This window comes from Mastigoproctus giganteus, chromosome 9 (assembly GCF_048544385.1).
Source record: "Mastigoproctus giganteus isolate SK-2022 chromosome 9, ASM4854438v1, whole genome shotgun sequence".
NCBI lineage: Eukaryota > Metazoa > Arthropoda > Arachnida > Uropygi > Thelyphonidae > Mastigoproctus > Mastigoproctus giganteus.
The window spans coordinates 43,124,124-43,151,254 of NC_143583.1; the positions used below are offsets into that span (position 1 = coordinate 43,124,124).

The 27,131-nt window shown below is 37.5% G+C and overlaps 1 protein-coding gene across 4 annotated transcripts in view; it reads left to right on the forward strand.

Annotated features, from left to right (window-relative positions):
- Positions 1-27,131, forward strand: part of cnc (NFE2 like bZIP transcription factor cap-n-collar) — a 405,472-nt gene that overhangs the window by 336,222 nt on the left and 42,119 nt on the right. For all 4 annotated transcript variants that reach the window (XM_090381868.1, XM_090381870.1, XM_090381867.1 and 1 more), the window contains 2 exons: positions 15,293-15,569; positions 20,375-20,599. In XM_090381868.1, the coding sequence (XP_090237994.1) occupies positions 15,293-15,569; positions 20,375-20,599 (502 nt within the window). The remainder of the gene's footprint in view (positions 1-15,292; positions 15,570-20,374; positions 20,600-27,131) is intronic.

Below are 27,131 nucleotides of genomic sequence, written 5' to 3' on the forward strand. Positions count from 1 at the left end.
TATTACGACTGAGTGCCACGTACAGGACAGTACTCAGTGAGGCCACAACCAATCACACTCGGGCTGTGGGCCTTCCCGCGAGACATTGGTTATGTCCATCTTTTATTATCTTTATAATTATAAAGATTATTGGTATATTGTTGTTAGAAAGAAGCCCTTCATTAAAATAGCAAACCTTTGTCTCTTCTTAAAGGCTGATTTTCCCTGTCTAATCTTAACATATCAACAGACATGTTGCCATCAGCGCTCTCTCTCTCTCTCAATGAATGCAGCATCACGGCATGTGTGCGTGAGCGGGTTTATCAGCTACATAATAGTGGCTTATCAGGCCTCTTCACTGCTCGGGACCATATTGTGTGGTACAGGGGTAAAGCGTTAAGGTCAGTTCTTTGATACACCAACACTTTTGCGGGATTTGCACATTTTGTTAGTGAGTAAATTGATGGACGCTAGTGTACACACGCGAATAATGACGTGTTAGAATTTAAATAATTTAAAATGTGCAGTAGCAAGTAAGACCCTCCATGAACCAAACGATGAAATAACACGCACGCGCTTTTTTTCTTTTTTTTTTTTAATTACTTTTCCAGATTTTTTTTTCCAGCCCTCAGTTAGACCACCGACCTTATGCACAAAACAATGTCATTGTGTGTGTGTGTGTTTTTTTTTTTTAAATTTTCCTTGAACTTCTAAAATAATTAAACATGATATTAAGGCCAATGTTATTTCTTATTTGATAAAGAAACATTCGCAAAACAGAATGTTGTGATTCCAATAATCACTCACTATTCCTCAAATTCTAGTATAACTTTTTAAATAAATTATAATAAGTACATAAATTTCAAAAGAAAGATTTTGTATTTATGAAGAACGCCGATTGTTTTATTAGTATTAAATAGGCCAAAGGCAAGGAAGCTAACTTTTTTTTACATCCATCTATAAAAAAAATAAAAAATAAAAAAAGCACGAGTTCATCACAGTTTCTCCATTGTTAAAAAATTGTATCTTGAATTTTGTTAGACTGTGTTTACCTCAACTACATTGGCAAACAACTTATTCCGGTGATTAACAACATGCTTCCCGAAGGTAAACTTCGGTGTGAAGGATGAAAAAAAAAAAGAATTTTGGGTGTAGTCTGACTTGTTCACTGATCAGTGCACACAGCCAGCTGGGATAGCTTGTATGGTTCTACTAATAATAATATACAGGAATTTTCCAGCTGAGACAAAGAGATTATCCCGTTGTATCAAGGGATGTCGAGCTGTTGAAATGGGTGCAGAGCAGAACAAAAAAACTAGCCAGTAGCATAAACGTGTACTGTTATCAAGAAAGATTTGAGTTCTGTAAATTGTAGCGTTTGGAAACTAGGCACCTGTGAGGATTTCAATAGTTGAAAGAACATAAATTGGATAAGCATGGTGACAATTCGCTTTCAGCCAGAAAGTAATTGATTGTGTAAATGGGTAGTTTGAATATTTAAAGGATTGAACAGATTATTATAAGGGATTGGCAAATGAGATGGGAATGACTATGTAATAACCTTACATCATTTTGAAAATAATACTAATCTTCTGTTGCTTTTCAAAATTTTATATTTTCCCCCCACCATTCTGGTTTCATTTTCCAATTCAAATATACCTTCCTCATTCATTCTGCTTATTCTTTTAAATGCCTCAAACATCTCTATTAGGTCTTCCCTGAGGTCTTCAGGCTCTACAGTTTTCACCTTCTAAGACTTCCTCATAGAGACAGCCCTTAGAATTTCCAACCAATCTAGTTGTCCTGCTTTGGACATTTTCTATCTTTTTAGGTGAGGCTTTCAGACCTATATACAATATTATAAATGTGGTTTCACCGTCTTTTTACAGAGGAAAGTTTTATAACAAAGTTTGATAAAAAATGCATTTTTTTTTTTTTTTAGCACATTGAAGATTTAGTGTTTGATATTCATGGAGAAATTAAAATATGTCGTATTGGAAGTATTGAAGTTTATTTTCGAAAGCAGTTTATAAGAAATATATCCTAATTTTATTGTCTCTGCATCATTAACCATCTCGATCTCATCTAATGCATCTGTTACAACTGTAACAGATGCATTAGCTGAGTTAGCATAACAAGGTTAGTATTAACTTGATATGTGAGGCTGATGGTGTCATAAAGACAGCATTACAAGAGTTCATAGAAAAAGTGGACAAGCTGCTCACCCAGGTGAGCAGCTTGTCCGATGGATTGGCAAACGACATTTACAGTGTATTAATGAAATCACAACTACCAGAAAATATATAAAAACCACGTTTTATATACTCCATTTTTATATACTGCGGAGATATGGGTATCTGCTGCCCTAGCACAATTAGACCACTTTTCACTGCTGAAATTTGGCTCTTAAAATGGACCATAAATCCTGATGGGATTCTTTCTCTTGCTCAGATTACGAAACTGAGGGGGCATAAATTCAAATTGAGGAAAGACAGTTGAAGAATAGATGTGCAGAAATTTTCCTTTAGCCAGCTGGTAGTTAATTGCTGGAACAAACTTCCACCTGTCGTTGTGGAAGTTGATAGCTTAAGTAAATTCAAGGAGGAACTGAACAAACTTTTAGAGGGAATAAATGTGTTAAGTGGGTTTTTTTTTTTTTTTTTTGCCGATGCTACTTAAGCTTGCTTTCTTGCATCACATGCCAATTGAAATGGCCTGTTTCTTACAAATTCACAGGCTTCTCACTCTGATTCGGGTGAAACGTCTTACCACGACTGTTAAAATGATCGTTAGCAAGATTTAGGCACCGTCATTCGCGGACTTGTGTCCTTGGAGAGTCCCTCGGCCTTCTCTCAAAGCGACTCCAACTCTGTGCCACATCTCAGCCTCCTTCACTTATCCGATAGGTTTCTGCCTTTTCAACTGCTCTCATGTGCCTAGTCATTGGATGCTGATCTTAACAAGTTTGCGTGTGACAAGGAATACAGATTCTGCATCCTTCAGTTGTATTTCCCTGTCCCTGGTCCTTCTCCTCGAAGAATGCCACAAGCCAACAATACCATATAATATGAAGGTGGCTTACTAACTTATTCAGTATTACGACATGAGTAATGATAAACTTACTACTTCTGTGGCGCCTCCGTAGCCAGGTGGGCAGGAGCAGCAGTGCGTAGCACACGCTTCTTGATTAGACCGGGGTTCGAGCCCGTGACCACCAAATACGGAGGATGCGGAAAGATCAGGGAATGACCACCGCATATCCTCGGAGCAATATGGCCTTAGTTGCTAATGCTCCTAAAAAAACAAATAACAACAACAACAACTACTTCTGCCTCAGTGCAAAGAACGTAACTAGTTCTGTATTACAATATAAATTTATTTGTTTCTACATATATTCTGTGTTGTATGTAATTGTACTGTACTTTGAGATGTACTTCATTTTATGCTTTCATATGAGTATTTCTTATCGTTTGATTTATCAGTGTTCTCTGTTGTTATTAATTTATCCATTTCTCTTACATACTGTATTACCGCTGTTAACCCCTGACCTAGTGGCATGAAGGGCAGTGTTGCAATGTATCGATTTATATTATTATTGTTGTTGTTATTATTATTATTGCTGCTCTTATATTATTTCTCCCTGATTGGGGGGGGGGTTCCACCTCGTGACGGGTATTGCTACCAAGTTTCAGGTAAGGGGACCTTAGTGACCGTTACATTCGGGAAATATCTTCATACTTGAAGATATTTCTTGAAGGCCTGTGTAGATAGGCCTTCCACCAATGATTTCATCCCTGTATCTCTCATCATTCACAGTTCTTTCTCTTGGGAAGATGTGCAATTCCGTACATGCATTCTATATTAATGTACCTGCCGAGATCATCATCATCAGTCACCTGCGTTCTCTTTCCATGATGTTTGTGGGTGTATTTGAGCCTCCTTCTTTCCTCAGACTAGGTTACTTTGAGAATCAGACTGTAGATTGAATCTGGATTCACTTGTGAATAGCCCATTGGACCATTGCGCTTAGTTCCAATAGACATGTTGACTACAGCAGTTGAAATGGACTCTTCTCTGCGAAGAGGTGAGTGGGACAAATTATGAATAGCCTTGCATAGTGACCTCTTTCCCATTGTCTACGGAAAATATTCTGCGGAAGATATTTCTTCCTGTGGCATCTGCAAAATCGAAAGGAGTTGCTGTGCTGTCATCTGTCTAAGTAGTCTGACAGTTGTAACCAAATTGAGAAAATCGTGCATGAAACTAGTTTACTCCTTGTTCAAAGATTTCTCCTCGGCAGAACATATCAAATAAAATCGATTGGTCTAAAGAAAAAACAGGTGTTGTTATTCTTTCCTAAAATGATATTGCCAAGCCTTGAAGGTCATCTAGTGTGTTTCTTCAGCCTTACTAATCATTGCCCCTGGTGTATATTATATATTTTATTTATTTATTTTTTTTAAGGCTAGCGTTTCACAATCTTATCATCTTTGCGTCATTTTGCCTATTCCAATACAAAATTAATTTATTTTGTAAAACTGTTGTACAAAATTAAGCTTTACAAGCTGGGATTTTTCTCTTGTTACAAGCATGCCGTTACTAAGTTTACGATCATCGTTATTAAGTCTATAGTAACGGATTCTTTTGATTCACTGCTCAGAAATCGTAAATTATCCGTAATAATTGATAGTACTTCAACCTTTTCTGTTTCGCAAGGTGTTCCTCAAGGCATTAATGTAAACAAGGCCTCATGTTTACATTAATGATCTTTCAACTTTATTTCAGTCCATTAATGTTGCTTGGCAACTCTATGCAGATAGTATTAAACTTTATAAAGTTATTCTTCAACTGACAGTACGGAACTCCAATCTTGTCTTGATTCCCTCTCACTGTGGCTTATTAAAAATAACTTGTTTCTGAACCCATTAAAATGTAAATTATGTCGCTGCCCCTCGAATGGTGCAGTTAGACCCTCCATATTTACTGATTACAGTATTATATTGGAAACTCTAATTGCAAGTACTGATACATTCAAGGACTTAAGTATCCTATTCATCTCAGACTTCCAAACTTCTTGGATTAAAACATTCTTCTCCACAAGCAGCTTATACTTCCCATTTTTGATTATTTTGGTATTATTTGGTCTCCACAACAGGAATATCTTTCTCACAGACTTGAGAGAATTCAAATTAAATTCTTATGCTTTCGAAATCGCCGTGCCTTTCACCGTCGAAACTATGGAGCTCTTTGTCGTCGCTTCATAATCGTTCTTTCCTCTTCACTCCAGACATTTCCACAGGTCTCTTTTTGTCCACAGTATCATACTCTTATTATCGATTCTCAATCTCTTCTTGAACAAATATCTTTCACTCCTCTTGAATTCTCGTTATAAAACTAATATCTCACTGCCTGTGGAAGCAATTATTTTTTGAAAAATCCCAACTTGTAGAATATTGCTACAATTAAAATACTCTGAGATACTACGTTTGAAATTTTAGGAGAATATCTGCTTCAACGCTACAACCTCACATAGCAGAACTTCATTATAACTGTTGAGAATTTTTTTTATTTATTTATTTATTTTTCACTCCCCCTCATCTCTTCACGCTTGGTAATCATGTGACCTGAAAGATATTTGATGACTTTGATGCTGTGCCTTGGCTCACTGTCACTGGAGAATAATACTTTTCCGTTTCGTTGATTACTGTGCTCTCAACATGTGGTATGTCGTTATAACACACGCACACATACACACACAAAAGAAAGGGAGAACAAACCGATCGACGGACCGTAAGCTCTACTTCATTGGTAATTTTTCGAATTTCGCCGATCTGTATGAAACCTATCATTTTGTACACTGTGTGTTTCTTATGTATGTGTATTTCCTTTTTAATGAAAACAAGCTGATATAGCACTTATGGGATAAACTGAACGAAGACTTGGTATGTTGATGTGTTCGCTTATAATAACTTGAATGGAAAGTTTTTATGTCAACTGTGATACTGTGTTGCTTTCCCATTTCGCTGAACAGGCGAGAGAACACTCGAAAATCCTTTGTGTTTTTGCTTATTCATTAGCAATTTCCTTTTGAAGCAGTGTTTTCAAAAATAAATCATTTCTGTAATGAGATTTGCGTATATATGTTTCTATAGGCAAATCTCAAGGAAGTCATGTGGAAGCACGGATACAGGTTCTTTCATTAACATTCTCTCATTGCCACATTACAAAATAGCAACGCTTTCTTAAAATGTGAAGTATATTGCTACTTATTTGTAATGCAATATAGACAGCTATTTCGTATTTATTGGCACCTTATCAATCGCCAAAAATTTTCAAAATCATATATTTCCATTTTAGGGCGGTGCCATATATTTGTTTTCTTTCACTGAGCCAACTCTTGCATTAGTCTCACAGCCTGAGGAACCAATGAACAAAATGGATTTATCTTTCTTTCTTATATTTATTTGTCTGTTCGGTAAAAAATGGACATTAATCCTTATTGTAGAAAACTGCTGGCAGGGTATGATTTTTAATAAACAGCTTGGATTATTTACATTAGCATATAGAAAAACTTTATAAGATAGAAACTTTTGAGGAACATACCTTTCTTAAAACAAGAAATACTATCTCATACCTGGAGAGAACCATGTGGGATATGGTTCTCTCCCGGCCTATACACAACTGTCCTGTTAACAGGATATGGTCCTATCTACCAAAAACTAATATCTCTGGGCATTACTGCAGATCCCTACTGCACTGCGGTCAGATAGAAGACAGGCATCATCTAGTCTACATCTGCCCTCGCCACGAGGGCCTTCGTAGCCAACTAATCACAAATATACACGACTTTCCACAAGATAGAGAGCACCTTTTGATAACAGACCAACGGTACTACCAAGCTTTTATCAACTTCTCTCAGAAGCTTATCACTCGCAGAAGAACAATAATGGCCATAGAAAACCACACTACTCCTGCCCGTGACTAATGTCTCTCTCCACTTTTCATCCAGTCTGAGGATCAAAACTGGGCATCCTCACCTAAAACTCTTGCCAACTGAACCTAGACTTGACTTAAACCGGACATGACTCTACTGATTGTGACTCTAATATTATACCTAACTAGGATTTACAGCGTCTTGAAGTATTTCCCTAGACTGACCTTCATACTGGACTTGAAGGTGGACGTAGAAGAAGGTTTATCCCCTTGCTAACCCAGCCACATGGCTGGGTAGAATTTAATCTGACCACGCTAACCCCGGATAGGATACCGCTAACCCATTCTTCGGATCGAATGGTTTAAGACCACTCCATTGCTAACAGGCGACCACATCCAGCACCCACGCTTGATGGTTTTTCTTTCCTCTCCCTGGGTTATCCCCCTTTTGCTTGGGGTAGGCAATGTTCCACCGATAACTAGGGGAGGTGGCTTCATCTACATCCCCCCACCTCTCTCTCTCATGCGTACACCGTAGTATACTCCTCCAGGGCTGATTTTTTTGTTAACCTGGTCTCCGTCCAGGAAGCTCCATGACCTGGCTTACCTCCTACAGTGTGTACCGGCAACGTGTTGTTCCATCTGGGGCCCTACGGCCAAAAGCCAGAACACAAAAAAACCTAGCATAATATTATTCGCATACCACATACAAAGCCGACCGGGCTAGCCGGGTGGGTAAAGTGCCTGCCTGGCAACCCAAAGGTCGCGGGTTCGAATCCTGCCTCGGGCTTGGATCAAAGTACTGCATAAACCTTGGGAGGTACATTATGGCCACAGAAGCCGATGCGCCAACAACTACCAAAAAAAAAAAAAAAAAAAAAAAAACACATACAAAACTTTTACAGAGTACTGTATACTTCACAAGAGTACTTATGGTTGTGAGAAACCACCAATTAATTCCCCGATATAAGTCATTTTGAAACAGAATGGCCTGGTTATGGTCGTTAACCACCTTTCTTACCTTTAAATCATCAGTTCCCTCATCATTGTCATTAAGGAAGATCTGTATTGGAGATCTTATTTATCTCTGATTTATTTATCCAATACTTATTTATCTCTGAACGACTTTACTTGTTATACCGGGCGCCTCCGTAGCCAGGTGGGAAGGAGCAGCAGTGCGTAGCACACGCTTCTTGATTAGACCGGGGTTCGAGCCTGTCACCACCAAATACGGAGGATGCGGAGAGGTCATGGAATGGCCACCGCATATCCCGGAACAATATGGCCTTAGTTGCTAATGCTCCTAAAAACCAAAACAACAAACTTGTTATACTGCCTCACTTTGAGGAATTTTCGTTTACTTTCTGTCTCCTGTCTTTTAATCCTGTAATAAAAGTTTGTGTAATGTAAATAAATATGCTCCAGTTTTAATAAAGAAAATAATAAAATAAATACCGCCCGAAATGTAGTTGCCGTCATTTCGAAAATGAACACTAAAAAAAAAAAAAAAAAAAATAGATTTTATGAGTCTTTCATTCTCCAGAAAGTATTATTTTCTATTATTTCTTGAGTTTTATTCTTACCTTTGTTGACTTTGTTTAAGGAAAGAATAAACTGTTATTTTTTATGACAATGTTGCTGAAAATCAGAGCCTAATTACTTCGAAAGCCTACAGGCTTTATATATCAATTTTCGAGAGTAATTTTATATAATGATACTTTTAGCCTCAAAGGATTAAACTGTTCCGAAAACTCAGTTGAGAGAGAAATGTTGAGTTCATTCAGAATTGAATCTGCAAAGATAAACTAAACTTGAACTTCAAATGAGAGCTAAAACAATCGAGAACCGGACCGAGAAAACAGTCTTTATTTCTAAATGTAGAAAGAGTTGCTGGAAGACGACTAAGAAATGGTACCAAATCGGAACGCTCAAGAAGTGTAAACACAGGCCTGTCGTGTTAAAGCAAATCGTGAAATGGAATTGTGCTGGCGGTGCACAGTGCAAAAGAATCGTAGAAAACTTAGATGATCTGCTACATCTCATCAGTTCTAAAAGATGAAATGTGAGGACAAATAACAAGGTTAAAAAGGCCCAAGATTAAAAAAAAAAAAAAAAAAAAAATCCAGCTCTCTAAAAATTTCTTATAAAAGCTCCAAGTACTCAGAGAAGCTCTTCTACAAAAAGGATTCATTAAATACTGTATATTTGTTTTCAAAAATGTTGAATGATTAGATGAACGTGTATTCGCTATGGATAATTTTTTTAATATCTAGTAGACTGTTGAAATAACGGCACCCCAAATAACGGAGCATTCGAATTAACGGCACATTGAGATCGGATGTTTACACACAGCGCAGATGTCTTGCAGTGCTGGAAAAAAAGAAAACGGCAAGCCACGTAATTACTGTATTTGTTTACGTTTCGCCATTCTGAAAGGGAATTTTGTACTGATATCACGGATTATACCGCTGTTTTACATTTATTTTAAATTAAAAACCTCTCACCTATGGCTCCTAAAGTTAATAAACCTTATACAGAGAAGAAAAGAACAACAACATTAAAGCTTGATGACAAACTTGATATAATTCCGAATTCAGGCCTTTTTCTACTCAGTGAAAGGGTGGTGATTATATCCACCTGCGAGGGCAGTGAATTTGGGGATTAGCAAGTAGTCCTATGTTAGGAGTTAGGAGGAAGATTCCTTAGCTGTCATAACCCCTGGCTTGTAGCCGTGAAGGGTATTGTGTACGGTGTGCCTTTTGTATGCAATAAAGAGTTCTTCTTCTTCTTCTACGATCCAAATTATTACGAAAAGCTATTTCGTCTACCCATGTGTATTGTGTTTGTAAATTCGTGTGTTCTCTGGTCGATTTGCCTGCTTTGCTGGACGAAATCTCCCAGGCGTAGATAGCAGGGTTTTTTCCTTGCTATCTACGCCTAGACCGATTAACTCAGCCACGTAGTGAAAAGAAGCCCATGAAGTTCCTCGCGTCATCGACGGGATTCGAACTCGGACCTTTTCCACCCAGTGTGGGGAGGACGGTGGCAATACCACTGTGCTAACCTGCGCAGACTAAACTTGATATAATAAAGAAAATAGAACGGGACGTAAGCAGGAGTGTATTAATGGCAGAATATTACATTGGATTGTCAACATGTTTGTTTTTTATGTGCAGTTAATAAAATTGCATTCTTAATCTTTCTGTTTCTTATTTAGCCTCATTATTTCTGCATTAAACATATTAAAAATAAAGCTTTCTAGATAACGGAAAAATCTAAATAACGCCACTTTGAATCCCCGAAGGTGCCGTTATTCTGAAAGTCTACTGTATATGTACACACACATTGTGTATAACCATTTTCCCTTGAATGCTGGAAGACCAACTTTTTCATCTATACTCAGTTCACAAAGTGTTTACCATAACGTCGTTAGCAATCGTGATGGGTCGCATGAGCTGCCGACCACAATCTACACTGGACCATTTCGTTTCCACTCCTTTTTACTCTGAGAAAAAAAAAAAAAAAAAAAAAAACGGATGCGATTGAGTTTCTCTTTAGTATCTAGAAATTTTTAAACGCTTAAATTTTCATTATTCAAATCGTCCTTTTTTATGCGTAAAAAATAATCGCTTAACATGTGGCAGCGATACTTCGTTTTTATAATTAAGGTGCACTTCATTTAGATGAATTGATTTGAGAGGAATGCATTATATCAGGTTATGATTATATATTTTTTATCGGAAACATATATTAAAATTATTTCAATCTGCGGTTGTTGTTATTAGTTACATTGTTACTTTTAATTTGTGGAAACAGCCATAAAAAGTTAAATGTTACTCATAACTAATTTTTGATAACAAAACTGCAAAAATCGCAGCAAAGTTAAGCACCAAAATATCCATTCCCTGTTTTTTTTTGTTTTTTTTTTTAATTTCTTGATAATTTATTATTGTTTTTTTTTTTTTTACCTTAAAATTTTATTTCATGAAAATTGCTATTTTCCATCCTAGATTTTTTTAAAATAATTCTTTTGAATGTTTTATTATTATTATTATTATTTGCAAGGGGAGGCGCCACACATAACTACCCGTTGTGCTTTATATAAAATCTGTTTACATTCATGCAGAAGTACAACAATGATGTTTTTAGACTAAACCGAGGACGGGAAACACTTTCCCATTGAGCAAAAAAGCAGTTGATTAGGCAAAAAAAAAAAAAAATAATAATAAAATATAGGCGCCTCCGTAGCTAGGTGGGCAGGAGCAGCAGCGCGTAGCACACGCTTCTTGATTAGACCGGGGTTCGAGCCCGTGACCACCAAATACGGAGGATACGGAAAGCTCAGGGAATGACCACCGCATATCCCTGGAGCAATATGGCCTTAGTTGCTAATCCTCCAAATAACAAACAAACAACAAGGCAAAATCAACTGCTTTTTAAGCAGGAGGGGAAGGCCCAGACGAAAAATAGCCTACACCTAAAAATAAGCGAGTAGGCGTAGATCCCTGTACTTTGCGTTTAAATTGAAAACACCCTCCTTATAAATAACCCGCAAAACAAGGAAATCGGTCCGTTAACATGCATTGTTCGGGCAAAATACACGTTAGCTACCTGTATGGAACACAAGTCTGAATAACGGAAGATATTAAGTTTAGTCCTCTCTCTCTGCCTTCTTTTACCCTTCATTTTGGTTAAAGTATATAGATGTGTGGAAATTTGCCTTCATCATTGCTGGAAGGTAATTGATTGTTGGAATAAACTCCCATCTGGTGTTGTAGAGGTGGATAGTTTGAATAAGTTCAAGGGAAAACTAGACAAACTATTAGAGGGATGAACAGAGACTTTGGGGGAGTTCGGTCATGTGGAAATGTTTTTTTTTTGGGGGGGGGGATGCCGATGCTGTATAAGCTTGCTTTCTTGCATCGTTTGCCACTACTAATTCTAAATGACCATATGTACCGGTTTCAGAGCGTTTGACCTGTGTCACCGGGTCAAGCGCTTCGGTTTGGGTTATAGAAAGTCTGGCCACTATAGTTTTGGGTCATTCCTGAATAATTCATTACATATCAGTAATTTATAGTTTCTTTATGCCATCCGTTAATATTCTTAATTACGTCTCTAATTTGTTATCTAAAACAACAGATTCTTTAACTAGTTCTTATAGTTAAAAGTGGTATCTTGTACTGCTTTAGTATTCATTAGATGACAGTTGTTCTTAATATCTTTCCTTCAAAAATGCGTCAATGTTATCTGTACTCATTTTATTTGTCATATCTTATATCCCGACAGGTACATGAGGACTCATTAACACACTTCAGTAATTTCACTGCACTGTTGCAACATCTTAGTAGCATCTTTTGTCTCTTAACATTTTGCGTCATAAATGTGTATTGGGCAAGGTACTTTTATTTTGTAAGATAGCTCCTGAATGCAAATGGCATGTTTATTTTCAAGGATATATTTTTCTTATGACAGTACAAGATAATAACAGCTTTAATTCTTAATTCTTCCATTTTATCCATTTTAGAGCAGGGGGATCATAACCTATTGCTCAAGAAAACCGCTGTGTTCCTAGTCATCTCAGTGGTGCACTTCAATAATAATCAAAATTGCGCTTATGAGTTTTAGCTTCTCTCTTTCTTTTTTTTTTTTTTATATGCATCTTTTCGAAATCAAAGGCAAGTCTCATCGGAAATTTTATGATGTGTTCCCAAAAATTAACTTTAATTTGTCATTGCATTGTAAATGTTCTCCGTGGCAATCGACACGATATATAGCCATTTGCCACTCGTTTGGATTTGATTCCCTCGATGAGTGGAGGAATATCTGAAGATTTCTTCAATTGAAGCTGTAGTTAGCCGATATCAGGCGGCGAAATTAGGATTCCTCTCACGCCTTCTACTTTTTGTACTGGCTGAAAAACTCAATAATTGCTTTTTTTAGGCCGTAAATCATTCAAATCGGACTGTGAGCGTACGCAATCTACACACATGGTACCCAGCGCCGATACTTTTTACCGAGCACGTTATTAGGGTTACCAGATGACCTTACTGGGATCCCGGTCAATTTACGTGTATCTCATACTTGTATCATTATTCTTATTGCGTTGTAAATTAGTTATCTGTTCAGTTCCATCTTTGCAGGCGTCGTGTTTGCATCGATATCAAATGGCAATGCAAAAATTTAAAATGCCTTGGCGTACCTTCAGATAATATTTTAATACCCGAACTGGAAGTATGATAGGCTTAAAGCTAGTGGAAAGAGAGTTGGACAGCGGTATTTGGGAGTTAGGGTCATAAAAGTGATATGGATGGGCGAAAAGGGCGGCACGCCAAGGCGTATTTTGCACGTTACCGAGCGTAAAATACGAAGACATTCTTTTTTAAAACGAAATCCAGAATTGAATAAGGACGATTATTTCTGTAAGTTAATTATTAAGATTATATCCTGTTAATTGTTATAATTATATTAGGCTTCTCCTAGCCCTAATATCACGATTTTGATACTTAAAAGTCGGACATAAGTAACTTTAACTGTTTTTGGAAAGAGGTGAAGTTTAAAAGCATTTATCATCCATATTAGATTTTAAAATTTTCTTCATTTAGATGTTTTTTTGTTTTTTTTTTTGTACTAAGTTATTTTATTTCCTCATTATAATCTGCTGCAGATTTTTAAAGTACAGTATAATTATATTTCTTAAATTTTAATTTTTATATTTCATAAATTAAAATTTTTCAATTATGAGAATTGTATTAAGCTTATATCAAGTTAGAAATCAGGCAAAATGATGCAAGGAAGCAAACCTGTTCTGCATCTGCTAGAAAATGAAAGGGGGGGAAAAAAAGGAAGAGAGAGAGTAAAAATAAATTCAGTCAATCACAATTTGCCTATCACCAAAGGGTAACTATCTGATTCAGCTGTGAACTTTGTCAGATAACCTTAACTATCTTGGGAAACAACTTATTCCAATAAAAAAATAAATAAATAAAAAAATTACCAATTAAAAATTGTTAATTGTTAACAAAAAAATTTAACAAAAATTGTTAAAAATTAACAATTAAAAAAAAAAAAACATGCTGCCAAAAAGCATGTGGTTTAACTTTTATGTTGCCTCATGAGGTTTAACTTTCTGTTGCTTCCTAAAAGGCCATGCATTGCTTCATGGCATTCATTCATAGTGTCATTACTGAGTATTGTCAGTTTCACATGCCATTACGTTTACAGCACTCATCAAGATGAGTGCTGTAATTTGATCACTTAAGAATGACTGTTTATATGCATTACGGCCAGTGCTTGGGTGCTTTTTAACTCAGATACGCATTGCAGTGTACCACTTCTAGTGATGTGTTATGCTTATATATGTAAAGGTGGCAAACATGTTAAATATGATCTGAAATTAATATAACATACTAATGCAACAATGAAAATTATACTTGGTGAGGTATAATTCTGCTACTTGAGTACCAAGGTAACATTCAAAATAAAACAAAATTATAAAATTGAAGAATTATTGTTATTAATTATTAATTAATTTTATAAGTATAGTTGGTTTAACCTATCAAATATAGTACGGCACATGTAGTTCAGAACACAATGTTCATTTCTTAAGAAAATTAATGTTGGGTTGGACCTTCTTTGGCACTAATGACAGCATGTTATTATTAACCTTAAAAAAAACCTGTGGTATGGTGCTCCATTCATCCTTAAAAACAGCAGAAGGACCTTCTTGGCCATGCCCAAATCTGGCATTCTACTTCATTCCACAGGTACTCTATTAAATTGAGATTGGTGCCCTGTGATGAGCACAGTCTTATCCTGATGCTCTTTGTTTGCAAACCCACCAGTCCACAGATCACGCTTTGTTACCTGGGGATTTATTGTTTGAAGTTGTTGGGGCCAGTTCCATCAAATTTTCAGTGTGACTAGTGGAAGAAGCTGTACTATGTGAAATAATCCTACATAATTAGCTCCCACATGCAAACTTCACAGTTTGCATGTGGGAAATAATTTTGGTCAGACATGTTTGCCAGGCATTTTGTGGACCCACACACTTCCGTCTGACTGGAAGAGCATGTACTGTGATTTATCGCTCCATAATAGTGCTTTTCATTGATCTGCAAGTCTAGCTCTGGTGTTCCTGCACATGTCAGCTGACAGCAGCAGTGTTCATTAATATAGAGCCTGGGCCCAGACATCAGTATTTTAAATATTGATTTAATTTTTACATATTGATTTTTTATTAGTTTTCAAAGTCTTAGTTGGGGTTTCAGTTTTTAATTGCTATTTGACCATATTTTATGGGTGTTTATACATCAGTTATTATCAAAATTTATTGAAAAACAACTGGATTCTTTCTCATTTATGGTTTTTATTTTTCTAGGTAAGTGAAATGTATTCTAACATGGAAGACTGCTGGCATGATCTTACTGCTACTTTACCTTTATCAGGAATGAACTCAGCATTGCATGCTTCTCCAGTATCACCTCTTACTAGACCAAGTACACTCTATCCTCCTACAAGTGAAGGTCTCATTTCTTTCACAGCACATATGCCACCAAATATTAATGAGACATTCCCAGGTGTTTTATTGCAGAATGCAACTCTACCTCCACCAATATCAGATGGAAACAACTTTAGTTATACACCTCAAACTATTGGTAAGTTGTAGTGAGTTGCTGATTTATATCTGAATTAGTTGTTGTTATCACATTGGTTTACTTGCTTTTGATTTACTTGCTTGTTTAATGCTCACTGACATAATTTTTTTTAAAATTGTGGTTGTGTGTTTATTACTAGTGGATGTTGGACTTTCTCAATGATACACAAAGGTTTTAAATTTTGAAAAAAAAAAAATAATGTTTTTACCCTTTCCACTTTACTGTTTATTCCTTTAATTTAAATATTTTCTGTGATCAAATAATTTCTAATGCTAGTTATGTTTGTCGCTTTTTCTAAGCCTTGATGATGATAAGATTAGAAAATCTTGAAATATTGTTTTAAGTACTTTTCTTACTTTTTTTTTATTTTTTTTAAATAAATTTCTTGGGTAAAGACTTTCAAGCTAAACTATAACACCTTTATAGTTTAATAACAGAATGAATATGGAGATGATTTGTACTGTGTCCATGGAGATACTGTTCCCAGCAAAGCTGATATGCATAGTGGTGCATTTGTCGGCATAATGTGATGTCAGGTTAGGTTGTTTGTGTTGGTGATCAGTTTCTTAGTCCAGTGAGGCACAAAGTACACTGGCTACTGTAAGAGCTGAAAGAGTCCAAGAGTTGCACAAAGTCAAGTGAGAATCAAAAGTCCAGTACAACCTCATAAATCTGTCCTTGGGGGCTTCATACATTCCAAGTATTTTTATTAGATAATACAGTAGCTCTGATCCCTATAATCTCCATGGAGCAAAGGTTGCCAGCATTAAGCCAAAATGTCAACCTCTCTAAATGAGGACAGAGTTGCAAAAGTTTGAGAAATTGTGGCAAGAGATCACAATTTGACCCTCAGAATGATGGCCAGTGAGTTGGATGTGAATATGGAGATAATTTGTCAAAAATTCTGCATGAAGATTTAGGGGGAAACAAAGATCTGTGCAGAATTTGTGCCACATAGCCTTACGGTTAAGCAGAAACAACAGTGTCATCGTGTGAAGATCTGACTCCATCCAGACTTGTCAAGACAATCCTAATTTCTTCGACTGTATTGTCACTGCAGATGTGTTTTAGTATGATCCAGGGACAAAGCGTCAGAGCTTTGAGTGGACTGAAATCATAACCAAGGCCCAAAACGTTTTGTTTATGGAAGTCCAGGATCAAGACAATATGCTGATCATGTTTTTTGACAAACGGTGTGATTCATAAAGAATTGTACCTGAAAAATTACTTGTGGAGCCCTGTTTATTTCCTTACCTCCAGAAGTTAAAAACAATACAGATATTATTGAAAGTGAGTGTAAAATAAAAATTATATTTTTAAATAATGTCCTCTGTTCGATATCAAATGAAACATACACATTGAGAATAAAGTATACCATCTACTTCCAGCAATTTTAAAGTCGACTCACATAAGTGCTCTTGGAGTGATGACAGTGAAGGTAGGTGCATTGATAGAAATGCAGAAAAAGCATGGATGATATTATTATTTAGACCATTTGAGCATGGGGCGCTGTTCAACAGAACCAGTGGAACATGCTTGTGGCCTGCCCTGTCTATGTATAATGTTCTAAAACATGGGCCATGATTTGTTAGATATCATATCAGTCTTTTATTTGTTTTCCTGGTTGGTTCCAGAAAATCACAAAAGATTTGGGAGGCCTAGTGCCTTATAAAGAATAACTTAGAATACGAGGGGGTATCAAAAAGTTCGTACCGTGACCTAGATAAAACATCAGTAAGAAGATGCCCGTTTTTCATATAAGTTGTCTATATATTCAATAACTAACATGTGAAATTTCATACCCATAGGTGATCGTACCAGAGGTGCAGCCTGAAATCTGAGGAAGGACACTACAAAGGGTACTAGGAAAGTTTTGCAATATGACGCAACAAAGAATCACAGGAAGCTGCTTGTTGCTGCATGTTGAGACATGTTCATACGTGCATAGTAGCCGCCACGCCAAGTCGATGGGCTCAGTTATTCATTAGTAGTGAGAGTGTAAAGTGCTTGTGATGGCATCGTGGTCACGAAATGAGATAAGGACAGTTTTGCGGTATAATTTCGTGCGTGGTTTAACCATAGACCAGTGCTTAGAAGAAATGACTCTTGCACTAGATGATGATTGTCCACATCGTACAACGATATTCAGGTGGTATAGAGAATTCCAAGGCGCCTCCGTAGCCAGGTGGGAAGGAGCAGCAGTGCGCAGCACACGCTTCTTGATTAGACCGGGGTTCGAGCCCGTCACCACCAAATAGGGGGGGATGCGGGAAGGTCAGGGAATGACCACCGCATATCCCGGAGCAATATGGCCTTAGTTGCTAATGCTCCTAAAAATCCAAATAACAACAACAACAACAACAGAGAATTCCAAAGGGGAAATTTCACTCTGGAGGATTCTGAGAGGCCGGGAAGGCCACGAACGTCAGTTACGGAGGAAAACGTTACTGCTGTGAGGAAAATGCTTGACGAAAACAGGCGAGTGACCTACCAACAGATAGAGGATACTTTGGGCCTAAATGCACCAGCAATTCGTTCGATTCTGCAAGATCATTTGCACGTGAAGAAACTTTGTTCTCTCTGGGTGCCGCATCAACTGACTGAAGAGCAGATGACACGATGTGAGACTTGGTGCCGGGAGATGTTAAAAAAGTTTGATAAGGGACAATCTCGGTATGTGAACAACATCGTGATAGGTGACGAGACTTGGCTGTACTATTACGATCTGCCGACCAAGGCTCAAAACAAAGTTTGGGTCTTTGATGATGACGACACACCCGTAATTGTCAGAAAATCCCGATCTGTAAAGAAGAAAATGATAGCTGTATTTTTCAAATCGAGTGGAATTGTGGAACGTGTCGTTTTGGACACGCAGAAGACAGTCACAGCTAAGTGGTATACTGAACAATGCCTGCCTAAAGTCATTGGATCTATGAAGAACCTGCAGCCAAAGTCAAGAATGGACACCTGGTACCTCCATCACGATAATGCTCCAGCTCACCGCGCCAAAGCCTGCACCGAATATTTGACCACGACGGGACTGAAACTTCTCGAGCACCCTCCCTACAGGCCAGACCTTGCTCCCTGCGACTTTGCACTGTTCCCGCATGTGAAAATGAAGCTAAAAGGGAGGCGGTTTTCCAGTGATGAGGACCTTCTACGGGCTTGGGACAACGAGTGTGCTTTACTCCCTAGTGAAATTTGGCAGAACTGGTTTAAAGATTGGTTTCGGAGGATGGAGAGGTGTATTGAATGTAGAGGAAATTACTTTGAAAAAATTAAATAAACAAAGCTGTATTGCAAAACTTTCCTAGTACCCTTTGTATGGTTGACAAACGGGAGTATTGAGCAGTGATCGAGTTCCTGCATTTGCAGGGGAAGAAAGCTCAGGAAATTGACAAAGAAACGAAAGCTATGTATGGGCAGAATTGTCCATCCTATGACACCTGTAAAAAAGTGGAAAGGGGAGTTCCAGTGCGGTTGTACATGTGGAAGACTATCAACATCCACAGACAGTGAGACGGCTGCAAAGGTTGAGCAGCTGATGCCTAGTGACAGTATGAGGCGCCTCCGTAGCCAGGTGGGAAGGAGCAGCAGTGTGTTACACACGCTTCTTGATTAGACTGGGGTTCGAGCCTGTCACCACCAAATAGGGAGGATGTGAAAAGGTCAGGAAATGACCACCGCATATCCCGGAGCAATATGGCCTTAGTTGCTAATGCTCCTAAAAACCAAATAACAAACAAACAGACGTGTGACAATTCATTTCATCGCAAATGCAGTGGGAATTAGTTATGGGTCTGCCCATAGCATTTTACATAACCATCTGCACATGTCTAAGGTGTCTCTGCACGATGGATTCCAAGGTTACTTGACGCCTTTGCAGAAGCAATGTCGAATGCAGTGTTCTTGCTAACTGTTGGATTTGTGTAATGCGTATGTTGAGAACTTTTTATTTAAGGGTGAACCAACCTTATTCTTCTGATCTAGCATTGTCAGACTTCTTGTTTCGAGAAATGAAGAAACCATTGCGTGGATGTGCTCTGATTCGTCTCAGGAAGTCAACAATGAAGTGGAATTGTGGTTTCAGGCAAAATGTGCAGACTTCTGTGATCAAGGCATTAAACAACTGATCCATAGATGGGAGAAATGTGTTACTGTACATGGCGAGTACATAGAAAAGGATTCAATTTCCTGTGAAGTTTGGCGCCTCCGTAGCCAGGTGGGAAGGAGCAGCAGTGCGTAACACATGTTTCTTGATTAGACCGGGGTTCGAGCCCGTCACCACCAAATACGGAGGATGCGGAAAGGTCAGGAAATGACCACCGCATATCCCAGAGCAATATGGCCTTAGTTGCTAATGCTCCTAAAAACCAAATAACAACAACAGCCTGTGAAGTTTCACCTTTCTAGGGCTATTATTTCTAGGTAAGGGTACAAACTTTTTGATATCTCCTCGTATGTGGCAGAGGGACTAGAATGTGCTCCATATAATGAGGCGCCAATTTGATCACTTGACTGGCAGTTTTTGTAATATGTGTATATTGATATGAATGAATGCTGTATATTTATTTTGTAGTTTTTTATTATAGTTTTAATAATTTTAATATTTATTATAGTTTTTCATAAATATTCTTATCAATTATGTATTTATTTAACTATTTATTAATTGCTAATCATAATTATGAAGAATTAAGTGTAATTATTAGAATCATTAACAATTATTCACCATTATTAATAATTATTATTAATTATGAAGTATTTATTGTGAATTATAACAAAATCTTTTAATTTTTAATATTCAGGACCATCCAACATAGGTACTGCAGTAGCAGCATCAATGGCCACACTTACTAACAGCACTGAGCCTATTCCTGATAATTTATTGAGTGTTGCATATAATTCAGATTTTACAGAATTTTTATATCCTACCAATGCTTCAATAACACAACATGGTGATTATCTTCTGACTGAACTTCTAGCTGATGAAGATCTTCAGTTAATGGATATGGAAGCTCCTGTTCCAGAAGGTAATGTGCTTTTGTTTTTAATTCCACTAAATGTTATACAGAGACCCTTTTATTTCATTCAAGGTACATAATACCACTCTTATACCACACAAAATTAATAATATAGTATATTAGGCTGTTCACTTAAATTACTATACATTAAGGTGATGTTTCAGGTATCTTAGCGATACCCATCATCAGACAATGCCGTTGGGGAAACAGAAAATAGAAAGGGTTACAAATTTGAATATTTTAGAATATTACAGTTATCAATAATACAGTTACCAATTTTACAATTACAAGTATAATTACAATATTACATTTACAATTTACAGATTACTATTCTAAAGTATTAAGTTTTGAATTGCCATTACAATTGAAAACAGGACATCTAAGGTAAATGCAAAGAGATTAAATTCTTACCTGCTGACAGACTAATTTCACATGTATAAGAGCGGTATTAATATAATAATAACCTTAATGGGAAAAAACCACATATCCTCCTTCCCTAACTATATGTCATAGGTTGAGAATAGACACAAAGCTTTTAGCCAGTTCCAACATGAACTTATGTAAGGTCAGAGGTAGAATACAGTTTGCAAATCCGAGAAATAATAAATATACAGTCATTCCTATAGTTATATAGGAATATATTCCTATATACAGGGTGTCCGAAAAAGGTGTAACCAATTTTAAATGTTTGTAACAAATGTAATTTTAATGATAGAAACACAAAACCTGTGCTAAATGTGAGAAAAACAGTTGGAAGTTTTTACTGACATTCAGCATGTGCACCACTTGTCACGCGAACAAAAAGGTGTAACCAATTTTAAATGAGCAATACAGACATGTTGGAGAAAATGGAACAAGATGAGCATGTAATGGATTTGTTTCACGGACAAGTGCACATTTCATGTTTCGGGAAAGGTAAATAAGCAAAATGTCAGAATTTAGGAGATTGAAAACCCACAAAGAGCGCAGGAGTATCAGCGAGATAGCCCAAAGGTGAATGTGTTATGAGGCATCATGGTTGATCGTGTTATTGTACCCTTTTTCTTTCAAGAAGTGACTGTGAGAGCGGATAATTACCAGGACATGCTTGAGCTTTATGTGTATCCTCATTTGGATGAACTGTCAAATGGGGTTATTTTCCAACAGGATAGAGTGCTGCCACATTGGGCTTTGAGTGTGAGGAGGTCTCTTGATGACAAGTTTCCTGGCCATTGGATTGGGCTTGATGGTCCCATTGCGTGGTCACCACGTTCACCAGATTTATTCCCTTGTAATTTCTTCTTATGAGGATTCATCAAAAACACAGTCTACAAGACCCCTGTTGCAGACATCGCAGACTTAAAGTGCAGGATTACAAATGCAATTGTGACATCCTTGAAAAAACATGGGATGAACTTTATTACCAATTAGATATTGTTCATGTGACAAGTGGTGCACATGTTGAATGTCAGTAAAAACTTCAACTGTTTTTCTCACATTTAGCACAGGTTTTCTGTTTCTATCATTAAAATTACAACCGTTGCAAACATTTAAAATTGGTTACACCTTTTTGGACACCCTGTATTTTTACTTATACAGTAGAATCTCAATTTTCCGAGATGGATGGTAAAAAAGAAATTCCCGGTTAATCCAAAAATAGAGTAAGCCCCCGACATACATAAGAGATACGTTTCAGGACTTCTTACATAAGTCGAATTTTACGTAACTCTGGAATGACTAATAAAATATTGCTGCTATATCCCTAATAGGCCAAAATTACAAAAACCACATAATGTCCTCAGAAGAATGAAGAAAAATAGTTATATATTTTTAATTAGTTCAATTAAAAACTTTATCTGGAGACAGCAGTAAAGTAAGTAGCCGGAGTGGCACATAAGGAAAAAAAAAAAACATAAAAGGAAGTAAAAACGTATGTTACTGTACTATAAAAACTGATATGTATTTTGTAGCCTTGGTTATTATAGTTGACCTTCATTGGTGCCAATCGCTTCACCGCTTCTCGTATTCTGTCCTCATTTATTGTGTTCACCGTTTCCACTGTCAAATCTGAATTCCGTGCGATACTTGTTAATGTTTGACCACTTTCATATATTCTTATTAGTTTAATTTTCTGATCCAAATTGATCACATTCCTTTTGTTGGTAGATGTACTAGTACCGCTGTCACTTATTCTCTTAGTCGGCACTATGATCACAATGAAAATTAAATTTTCTGAAAAGCACTTCACAAGGTTATCACCCCACATGAGCTCATATTTTACTAAAGAACATTTCTGGAGGTCACTGCCAAAAAAAAAATAAAAACAATTTGCACTTTCTGGGTTATTGGGCTTGTCTGTAGTGTAACCAATTATAAACGAATAGTAAACTCGATCTTATTGCATTTGCTATAGTACAGATAGCCGGAATTCTGTGGGCTTTTATGTTATTATGGTGAAATGTGTGTGTCCCCTTCACTGAATTCTTCAGCCATATAAGTCTGAATCTACAGAGACTGCTTCTACAGGGATGGGATACACTTAAATAGAAAGGGTGCAAGAATATTTGCTGATGCTATAGAGGCAGTGTTAGGTGAGTCGGAAAACTGCCATCTTTGGGGGGATACAAGGACTAATAGATTAACAGTAGCCACTGGCAGAGGTGAAAGTGATTCTTGCACTGCTTCTATTTTCAGCCTGGAAAACAAGATGCAGGGTATTTCAGAGCCTGCTGGAAGTCATTGTGGTCAAAGTAAACACATGGGTTGTGTTAGGGTAGCTAAGAATAGGAACAGTTGCATGTATACTTGCATGTACACCAGTGCCAGGAGTTTGGTTAATAAAGTTGATGGATTTGAGGTATTGTTCAGAATATCAAAGGCAGATATTGTTGGGATATCAGAGACATGGTGTCACACAGATATAAGGAATGCAGAACTGGAATTTGGGGAGTACAATGTGTACAGGAAGGATAGACAGGACAGGAAGGGAGTAGGGGTTATGCTGTTAGTTAAGAAACACATAAAATCCAAGGAAGTGAAGTCCAGTCGACATCACTAGACAGTGCAGTGTCGAATCAGTTTGGTGTGACATAAGCATTGGGATATCAAAATTGAGAGGAGGAGTGTGTTATAGGCCTAATGACTCTGATGAGTATAATAAGGAACTGTACAGGGAAATAGAGTGGGCCAGTAAATCAGAGAGTCTTATAATGGGGGATTTTAATTTCCCAGATATTGGCTGGAATTTGTTGGTTCGTCACTCACACACTAGCAAGGCTTTTGTGGATTTATTGGATGAATGTTTTCTACATCAGCATGTTCGGGAGGCAACTAGAGGGAGTAATACTGTTGATTTGATTATCAGTAGTGATTCTTCATGCGTTAAGAATTGCTGCTATGGATAAAGGGATGGTTGAGTGTGAGAAGACAGAGAGTGGTAATCAATGGACACTGCTCATTGATTGTGGACTAATGGACCCAATACTGAATCCCTCAGGGTTTAGTATTGGGTCCATTGTTGTTTTCTGTATTTATAAATGATATTGATGATGGTATATTAAGCTTAATGTCCAAGTTTGCAGATGATATAAAGGTTGGCAGGGTTGTTAAGGACACTAATGACAGTACGCTACTGCGACTGGATCTAGAAAAGTTGAGCAGATGGGCTGAGATGTGACAAATTAAGTTTAACATTGACAAACGTAAAGTACTACATATGGGAAGCAGCAATCCCAGAGTGACATATCAACTCTGTGGTAGAGAGCGAAAAGGACCTGGGGGTAATAGTGCAGGCAGATATGAAGTTTTCTGAGCAGTGCAGACGGTCTGCAAGAGTAGCTCATAGTGTCTTGTCATTGATATACAGGAATTTTTTTAGCAGAGATAAGGAGGTGATGATCCCCTTATATAAGGCAATGATCAGGCCACACCTTGAGTACTGTATACAAGTCTGGAGGCCTCATTTTAAGAAGGATGTAGAGAGGAAAGATGTTGGAATGAGTACAGAGAAGGGCAACAAGATTAGCGAATGGAACAAAGTGTTGCTCTTATGAAGAAAGGCTTAAATTTTGCAAATTACAGTGTCTGGACACTAGGCATCTGCGAAGTGATCTGATTGAGGTGTATAAAGCTCGAATGGTTTGAGCATGCTCAATGCTGATAAAACTCTTCCTCTTGCTCAGAATAATCATTTGAGAGGGCATAAATTCAAATTGAGAAAGCAGATGTAGGATAGATGTGCGGAAGTTTGCCTTTAGCCAGCAGATGTTTGGTTGGTGAACAGACTTCCATCCTTTGTTGTGGAAGTTGATAGCCTAAATAAATTTAAGGACAGGTACTTGGAACAACGGAGGATTGAAATGGGAGTATGTTTTTTTTTTTTTTGGCTGATGCTGCATAAGCTTGCTTTCTTGCGTCATATGCCTCTACTAATGCTAATGCTAATTCATAAGTTTGGGACTTACTGTATCGAAAAATGTTCAGCAACCTACGTAAAATGTATGGCAATAGATAAAAAATGAAAAAAGTTACCAAGCACTACTCATGTGTCCAATATGTACATAAATGCATGTCCAATACGCGCTACTCGCATATTGGACATGCATTTATGTTTTACATCAAAATTTTGAATAATTTCAAGTTTTTGTTTAATTGAAAGCACAACTCTTGCATTTGCCCATCATTTTCGCGATTTCTAAACAAACAAAAAGTTACTATTAAAAAAAAAATTCCGACATCTCTGACATAAATAAAGAAACAAAATTTGTCCTTTTGCAGTGCGACGGAACACAACAATCGACGCGACCCACTGAATCAAACTAAACATTTGGCTCTTTTTTTTTTTTTTTTTTTTTTTGAGCAGCGGGTGTGAAAATAGTGGAGGATTGCAAGATAATAGGTACACTAACCTCCTAATGACGACTTATAAGGAGGCGGCAAAGCAACTAAGCAAACCCTTAGCCATAATTATGAGAACATCCTTGGACTCAGGGGAGGTCCCACGGACTGGAGATGTGCAAATGTATCCCCAATTCACAAAGGGGGATCGAAGGGTGACACGAGTAATTACAGACCAGTTAGTTTAACTTCTGTTCCGGGTAAAATAATGGCGTCACTGGTTAAAGATGCATTGCAGGATCATCCAGACAAGACTGCAGCAATAATTCAGACACAGCATGGGTTTGTTAAGGGAAAGTCTTGTCTGACAAATTTGATAGGATATTATGATGTGGTTACAAAGGAACTGGATGCAGAAAATAATTTTGATATCATATATTTGGATTTCAGGAAAGCTTTTGACACTGTTGTGCATGGAAGACTATTGTACAAATTGGAGCAGAATGGTATTAAGGGTAAGTTGCTACAATGGATAAAAGGATGGTTAAGTGGGAGAAGACAGGGGGTGGTAATCAATGGGTGCTGCTCTTCTTGGACTAATGTTATTAGTGGAGTCCCACAGGGTTCGGTGTTGGGTCCACTGTTGTTTTGTATATTTATCAGTGATATTGATGAAGGTATCTCAGGCTTAGTGTCGAAGTTTGCAGATGATACAAAGGTTGGCAGGGTTGTTAATGACAGTAATGGCAGTGTGCTACTGCAACAGGATCTAGATAATTTGGGCAGATGGGCTAAGAAGTGGCAACTGAAGTTTAACCTTGACAAATGCAAAGTACTGCATATGGGTAGAAGTAACCCCAGAGAAACGTACCAACTGTATGGTACTACACATAAGGTGGTAGAAAATGAAAAAGACCTGGGAGTAATTGTGCAGGCAGATATGAAGTTTTCTGAGCAATGCAGACAAGCTGCCAGGGCAGGTCATGGGGTTTTGTCAGTGATATATAGGAATTTTGCTAGCAGGGAAAAGGAGGTGATTATCCCTCTGTATAAGGCAGTGGTCAGGCCACGCCTTGAGTACTGCGTACAGGTCTGGAGGCCTCATTTTAGGAAGGATGTAGATTTACTTGAGCGTGTACAGAGAAGGGCAACAAGATTGGTGAGGGGAATGAAGGGATCCTCTTATCAAGAGAGCCTTAAGTTCTGCAAATTGCAGTGGTTGGAGACTAGGCACCTGCGCGGTGATCTGATTGAGGTGTATAAGGCCTTGAATGAGTTCAGCATGCTGAATTCTGATGGGATCCTTCCACTTGTTCAGATTATGAATCTAAGGGGGCATAAATTCAAATTAAGAAAAGACAGATGTAGATTAGATGTGTGGAAATTTGCCTTTAGCCAGCAGGTGGTTATTTGCTGGAACAAACTTCCATCTATCGTTGTGGTAGTTGATAGGTTGAATAAATTTAAGGAGGAACCGGACAGGCATTTGGAGGGAATGATGTGATTTTTTTTTTTTTTTTTGGCTGATGCTGCATAAGCTCATACATTTGCTTTCTTGCATCACATGCCACTACTACTACTACTACTCATTTACTACTTGCAAAATATGTGTTTATACCTATTCTAGTTATTACCTGAATTTTATGATTTCTGGTTGATTTTTTTTTTTTTTTTTTGGAGTTTTGAATTGTCCGGTAAATCGAGAGTCTGCTGGATATTACAGATA